At 37.6% G+C, this 7,725-nt stretch overlaps 1 protein-coding gene across 1 annotated transcript; it reads left to right on the forward strand.

Annotated features, from left to right (window-relative positions):
• Positions 1-1,181: 1,181 nt before the first annotated feature.
• IFNG (interferon gamma) lies at positions 1,182-5,990 on the forward strand. Its single transcript, XM_037049947.1, has 4 exons — positions 1,182-1,395; positions 2,580-2,648; positions 2,744-2,926; positions 5,335-5,990. The coding sequence occupies exons 1-4, from the start codon at positions 1,282-1,284 to the stop codon at positions 5,467-5,469; spliced, it is 501 nt and encodes a 166-aa protein (XP_036905842.1). The 5' UTR covers positions 1,182-1,281; the 3' UTR covers positions 5,470-5,990.
• Positions 5,991-7,725: the final 1,735 nt, after the last annotated feature.

A 7,725-nucleotide genomic window follows, 5' to 3' on the forward strand; every position in this document is an offset into this window, starting at 1 on the left:
GCCTATTTTAAAGTCCTAGATGCTCAAAATAACATGGATAGATAGTGGACTCAGGATTCAAGTCCACATTTATAAACATGATACTTCAGTGCACACCGTGCAGGTCGAAATGCAAGGTAGGCTGAAACCAAAGAGTGGCTTTAGTGGCTTCTGCACCATCCCCATGTGCTTTACTTCATAAGTAAATTACTAAGGGAGGAGAAAGAATTCTGTGGGTTTTGTATTGGGAAGGAAAAGAAATGAAAATGTTTTAAAAGTTCTCCATTGTTAATAATTATTTAGAAAAACTCACCGTCCAGAACTATATTGTTCAATACAGTAGCTTCTAGCCACATTGACTTGAGCATTTGAAATATGATTAGTCTAAATTGAAAAGCGCTATAGGTATAAAATGTGTACCTGATTTCTAAGACTTAGTGTAACAAAAAGAATGCATACAAATATTTTAATAATGTTGTATATTGATACATACTGAAATATTTTGAATATATTGGTTTACATACAATATACTTGAAAAATTATTTTACCTGTTTTTTTTATTTTATTAATGGGGCAACTAGAAAATTTTAATTTAGCTATTTGGCTTGCATTAGATTTTTTATTGGGCAGTGTTGGTCCAGAGCATTTTAAAGTTGTGGTAGATATTTAACCAACTCTTAGGAAGGACTTCCTCACCACATTAATCTTTAATGCCATTCTTTCCTTGCTTTCTGGCTATTTGCAAGAAAAATTTGAAAAAGTGCCCCCTTTGTAAAGGTTTTAGAACCCCTAGAATTTCCTTTTTACTGGCTCCAGACCACAAACAAATGATCAATGTCCTCCCTCAACACCTTGGAGCCAACACATCACAAGGGCAAAGGGAGGAGGTGCGAAAAAATTTCCAATTCCTGAATGGTGTGAAGTAAAAGTGCTTTCTGGGGATCCCACCAGTATGGCATGGTGGGCATAATGGGTCTGTCTCATCATCAAAAGACCCAAGGAGTTGAAAGGAAACTCTAACTACAACACCAAAAATGCCACAAAACCATAGTTATTAATACGAACTAGCATCTCAGTCTATCTGTCACCATCTCATTTAAAAAAAAACTTGTGAAAATACGTAATCCTGATGAGACTCCAATTGGGTATAAATACCAGCAGCAAAAGGAGATGCAGTACATTTTTCTGATTGCCTTCAGATCAGCTACTCAAAGAGAAAGATCAGCTGCGTCCTTTGGACCTGATCGACTTAATACAGAAGCTACTGATTTCAACGACTTCGACCTAACTCTCTCCAAAACAATGAAATACGCAAGTTATATCTTAGCTTTTCAGCTTTTCGTGATTTTGGGTTCTTCTAGCTACTTCTGCAAGGCGACGTTTTTTAGCGAAGTAGAAAACCTTAAAGAATATTTAGTAAGTATGACCTTTTAATGATACTTGTTTGTGTTTGAAATGACTAAATGTTGACTTGGAATTGTACCCATGATAGGCTGTCATCTCTAGTCCACAGTCATCATGAGACTCGATATTATTTTGATTGTTGACTGGTTGAGTTTTTAACTGACTGATCTAGATTTTGCTTTAACCCTCTACTCAATTTGCTATCAAGACTAAGAGGGCATTTGTGAATCTTTCGAAAGATAGGCATAATACGTTATAGAACAGGATGATGTTGATGGTTTCGTGGTAAGAATCCATTCAACTGTGATCTCAAGTAGCATATGTATTGAAAAGAATGAGTGGTTATCAGTTTGTATGGTTTCTCAGACTACCGTGATGGGTGACAGTAAAGTGTCAAGATTAGCAGTAAAAATGAACATCTAAAATAGTCAATTAAAGAAGGTAAAGGTCTTAAAACTTTGGCTTTAAAAAATCACTTATAGGTGTTTTTCTCCAAAAATCAGTTTTAAAATTTGACTTCCCAATCTATGATATCCGAGTTATCCTTGAACTCAGTCCCTTGCTGAGATGATCTAGGAGTTATAATCTCATTTGCATTTAAATTTTTTGTTTTGTGGTATGAGTTTCTTTTAAAATTTTATTTATAATTAATTAAAGTAGTTTTTGTATTTTAAATATTTTATTTGTCCAAAAGTTAGCTATTATAATAACTGCCATACTTATAGTCAAACTTTCATAAGCTTTTTTATTATCACCACATCAAATCAAATCTCTCTCACACACTTACCCATCTTCTAAAGCTGACGTAATACTAAATAGGAGAAACACAGGTAGATATTATAAATATCTGTACCATAGGGGGGCAGTGTTTTATAGTGGGATCGTTGTTGATTTTTTTTTTTACTAGGCTTGAAGACACTTTAAAAAAAACTGTAGTTATTTGAGATAACTGAAATATCAGCCTTGTTAAGTTCATTTTTGACAATTCAATTTAAGGGTTGTACTAGAAAATAAGAAAGTGAAAACAACACAATAGTCATTGGCAATATCCAACATAACACTTTTGGGAATACCTGGTAGAAGAAAAGGGTTTGAAAAGAAAATCAGTGAATATTGTAAGCATCTGAGTGCAATAAAACATATTTTTAGGTGACTTATGAACTAATTATAAACCAATTTCCCCCCTTTTTTTTCAGAATGCAACTAAGTCGGATGTAGCAGATAATGAGACTCTCTTCTTAAATGTTTTCAAGAAGTGGAAAGACGTAAGCTGAATATTTCTATTTGGTTGATTTTCCTGTTGCTTATTTCCTGGTGGATAAACTTATATCAACCTTTCTTTGTGCTCTTTCCTCCTAAGGAGAGTGACAAAAAAATATTTCAGAGCCAAATTATCTCCTTCTACTTCAAACTCTTTGACTCCTTGAAAGACCACCAGACCATTCGGAGCAGTGTGGAAGTGATCAAGGAAGACCTGCGTGTGAAGTTCTTCAACAGCAGCAACAGCAAAATGGAGGACTTCATGAAGCTGATTCAAATTCCAGTGAGTGTATCTTAGTTCTTTGGTTTCACTGCAGAGGCTCTTGCAAAAGCACGTGATGCCCAGAACTGAGAAATTAGCTACTGGGTATAGTTGTTAAAACTACGAAATAAACCAATGGCCCAATCTTCTTCTTACTCAGTCCATGTGTGCTTTTGGGTGATTCTGTCAAGTCAGTATGGGGATTATTTAATTTTGTGGTTTGGGAAAAAGCTGGCATATGACTATTGCACAAAGGTGGATAGACAAATTCAGTGAAGAGGCTGAGGGAGGTGTTGAGGAGCAGTTCTCTCACTGCCCCTTTCTTATGTGATGGAAATTGTCTTGTTTTGGACGGGATGCTGAGTGTCTTAATGGAAAGAACAGTGGGAGGGGAGAGATTTGTGCTCTTCTTTCAGCTTGACCACCAAGGAACTGGGTGAATTCAGACGAATCATAGGACTGGCTTAGTTTCCCATCATAAGGGGAACCTGTTGTGTTCACTGTAATTTCTACAGTCTCCTTGGCTCTAAATCTCTACAATGCCATGGCTAGAAAGTGAGAATGAAGTAGGAGAAAGCTATGGTCTTTGAAAAGGCACCAGGGGCATGCCACCACCAGGCACTGGCCAACCTCTCATATTGTATAGCTCAAGAAGAGGCGAGAGTATTTATTTGCTTTCAAAAAAGAAAATAGGTAGAACTTATAACTTCTGAAATAATTGTTTATCAACCTTTGGATATTAGAATATGTATCTCAACTGGAGAAATCCTTAGACTCTCAAACTTTGTCTTGAGTCTTTAAAGCTTGAGTCTAGAAGCTGCAAAACAACTTTGAAGCATAAAGGCAAATTGCCTTTACTAAAATTTTATCTAAGAGACAAAGGCCTCCAGATTCCTTTGGATTTAGCTTTGATAAGAAATATGAGAAAGGGAGGGGTCATGATATAACTTGTACCATCAGGCTTTGTGCCCAACTCTTACCATACCTGGAGCTAAAATAAGTACTTGCTCTTCAGGATTTTTCTAGTCCTGAAGATGGTACAAAAGTGGCTTGGAAATTTTTTTTAAGTCAATTACTACTTTCCCCTCAGTGTTTTCCAGTGTTCAGCAGTTCTCCTTTGGCCTCAGGCTAGACCTAAAAAGCACTTGTCCCTAACCCAGTGCTGCCCTTGGCTTGCCGCTGGACTGGATAAGTCTCTTAGTTTCTTGGTGGTACTTAGAATACTGGAAAACAAAATTTATCACTCGCAAACACACAGCTGATAGGAAATGTTTCTACTTTGCTGTAAGTAGGCCTTGAAAAAAATGGGATCTGTTGATCCCATCCTTCCTGCTTCAAAGCCTCCTGCTCCATGATGGGCAATCTTGAGTGAGCTCTCAACCACTTTCCTCTTTCACTCAATTGTTCAGGTATTTAAGGCATGTTGTGCCTTTGTAGGTAGTCTTGCAGCCTTGAATCCTCCTTCTCATCCTCAGGAATGTGGCAGGGTGGCCGCACTGTTTCTCGCATTAGAGAGAAACATAGTGGCACAGCCCAGGGGAAAGTAAATTGTCCTCATATTATTAAGAATGAATTCATCTAAATGTTCCTATTGCCTAGAGTGAGGAAATAGTTCAATGTTCTGGAATAGAAGGCAGGGTATAGGGAAATTTGCTACAATTCTCAATTTTAAATGTTCATACCAGTAATTACTTATTGCCATATAGAAATGATTTGTTTTCTTTTTAATCCCATTATGGAAATGATGAGACTGACATAATTAGGAGAAATTAAAAATTATACTATTCATTTGCCTTGGACTTGGTATTTACAAGGTACCAGCCTTATCTCAGTGGTTCTCAAGCTTCAGTGGGTATCGGTGTCACCTGTGGAGCTTTATGGACTGCACAATGGCCTAGGCCTGATGTGGCCTCATGAACCTTGGTCTCTGAGTTCTTCATGAGGTCTCTAGGTTATTCTGCTAGACACCAAAGGTGTCTACCATTAATCTGTGTTAACTCACTAGCTACAGCCAAGACTAAAGTACAAGGTGATAGAATTGGTAGAGTGCCTAGAAGTCACCGAAAACAGAGGTTCAGGGAGGTTAAGCGACTGGTTCACTGTCAGAGTTATTGCTCACACAGAATTCAAACCCACATTTTTGTCATTCCACTTTAGGGACTTATCACTACACAATTCTGAGAATTCTGGAGCAGTCAGCTGAAGGATGTATCACATGCCCCCCCATATTACAGCATAACTAGCAATTTAATGATAATTTTAGTCTTAACTACTGAAGAAAGCACTGTTGTATGTTAAGGCAATATATTGCCAGTAAAACTCTCTTTTTTTAAGGAATACATCCATTTTCATGGGCTATAACGTTAACAGCAGAATATCCTGATTGCTCATATGCATGAAATTAATTGTGCTGTGTCCTTTCCCAATAGGTAAATGATCTGAAGTTCCAGCGCAAAGCAATAAATGAACTCATCAGAGTGAGGAATGAGCTGACACCAGGATCTACCCTGAGGAAGCGGAGAAGGAGCCCGAAACTGTTTCATGCCCGGAGTGCCTCAAAATAATCATCTTCCTGCCTGCCATGTTTGAATTTTTAAATCTAAATCTATTTATTATTTAATATTTTACATTATTTATATGGGGAATATATTTTAAACTCATGTCAAAGTATTTATAATAGCAACATTTATGTAATGAAAATGAGTATCTATTAATATATGTGTTATTTATAATTTCTGTATCCTATGACTATTTTACTTGACTCCCCCCCCCCCCTTTTTTTTTCTGACTGACTAGGCAAAGTTACATGATTACAGGGCTCTATCTCAGGGCCACTCGGCAGCCGACCCAAGCAAGACCCTGTGGGTTGTACATTTATTTCACTTGATGATATCATAAACACTTATAAATAAAATGATGCCATCAAGTCGCTGCCTATTTGAGATCATGTCTGCATTCTGAGCCACTGCTTTAATGGCATGTCACACAGCGCTTGAATGTGTAGGTCCTGTGACTTGTCCCCTGATAAAAACGTCGCATCTTATCTCATGCCTGGTGCTTCAGAGTATTGCTGACAACTGTGACTGCATCCAAATACAAAGTATTTTATTTGTTTGGTTGATCAATATTTTAAATATGAATAAAGCATAATTTCTTAACTATTTATGCTGTGCCAGACCTTTTCTAAGTAAGGACTATGGTAAATGTACTACATACTAATGAATTATCACAAAGAAAGTCAATTCCAGCTGTGGAAATCTTAGACTTGGATCAAGTCCCATTAAATGCGGTGTTTCTCTCCACTGGCAATTTGTTGGCTTCCACTCTCCATTGGGCAGCTCTTTAAGTTATCTTTCTAAAATACAGATTTAACCATATTACCATTGACCTCAGAGCTTCTACTATGGAAAGCAGTCCAACTTGTTTGACTTAGCACACAGAGATTTGTTTATACCCTCTCCCTCAACTCCCCACTGCATCCTTCACCTGGGTATTCCCCATCTCCTCTGTCCACCTTGGCAAACATCACTGGGTATCAATAGTGAGAGTGTGCTTTAGGCAAAGAGGTTGGATTAAAATCTTGGTTCTACCATTACAAGTACTGTGAATTTTAATGAATTACTTATATTCGCTAAGCTCCAGTTTTCTCATGTGATAAAAAAGGTATAATTGTGCCTTCCTTATAATGTGGTGAAAGTTCATTCTTTCATTAAAAAAATACTTATTGAAGCATCTACTACGTGCCTAGTGTTTCTAGGTACCTGAGATAACTTTGTGATCAAAACAAACAAGGATCCCTGCCCTTGGGGAATGTAAAGTTTAACAAGGGTGCCAGATAATCAACAAAATACATAATATGTTAGTAAATGACATGGTGTGTTAGAAGGTGATAGGTACTATGGAGAAAAAATCAAGATGGGGGAATTGGGAAAAGTCTAAGTAGGGTTAAGTAGATGGGCTACAGGTTTAAATGGAGTGATTGCAGTTGGCTTTATTGAAGAGATGACGTTTGAGGGAGCTCTTATAAGAAGTTAGAGAGCTAGCTATCTGGATTCCAGGCAAGAAAATATTCTCATAAAGGCTCTCAAGTGGAGACTTGTTTGCATGGCTTAAAGAAGTGTCAGCAGACCAGTGTGGCTGGAATTGGTGAATAATTGGAGTCAAGAATAGCTCCAATTTTTTAGCTGATCAACTAAAAAGATGAAATTGTCATTAACAGAGATAAAGAACTAGAGTGAGCAGTTCAGGGGAGGATAATCAGAAGTTCACTGTTGAACATTAAGTCCATTAAACTTCAAAGTAGAGGTGCTGAGTAGGCAATTGGCTGGATCAATCTGGAGTTGAGAGAGGAGTCTGGGTTGTTGACATAAATTTGGGAGTCAAGGCATATGAAGGAGATATTTAAAGACCTAATACCAGTAAGACTCATGAAGGTCATGAGGTGATGTAGTGAGAAGGAGGCAAAAGACAGAATTTTTAGGCATGCAATAATTAAGAGGCTAGGTGGGTACCAGCAAAGGAGACTGAAAAGATATGGCTGGTGAGATAAGAGGACAACCTAAAAAATGTGAGCCTGAAGCCACATGAAGAAATAATTTTAGGAATAAACTGTTGAGTGCAGATAAGTCTAGTCAGGTGAGGACTGAGAACTGACCACTACATTTAACAGCGTGGAGGGCCCTGGCTTTCTGGGAGGAGAGAAGTTCTGATGCAGACTGAGGATGGAAGCCTGAGTGAAATGGGACAAGAGAGACCTTAGAGGTAACAGACATGGACAACCCTCTTTAGACATTTCTTATAAAGAGAGCAAGAAAAATGGT

This window comes from Sturnira hondurensis, unplaced genomic scaffold (genome assembly GCF_014824575.4).
Source record: "Sturnira hondurensis isolate 20B ecotype Veracruz unplaced genomic scaffold, ASM1482457v3 Scaffold0006496, whole genome shotgun sequence".
Taxonomy (NCBI): Eukaryota; Metazoa; Chordata; class Mammalia; order Chiroptera; family Phyllostomidae; genus Sturnira; species Sturnira hondurensis.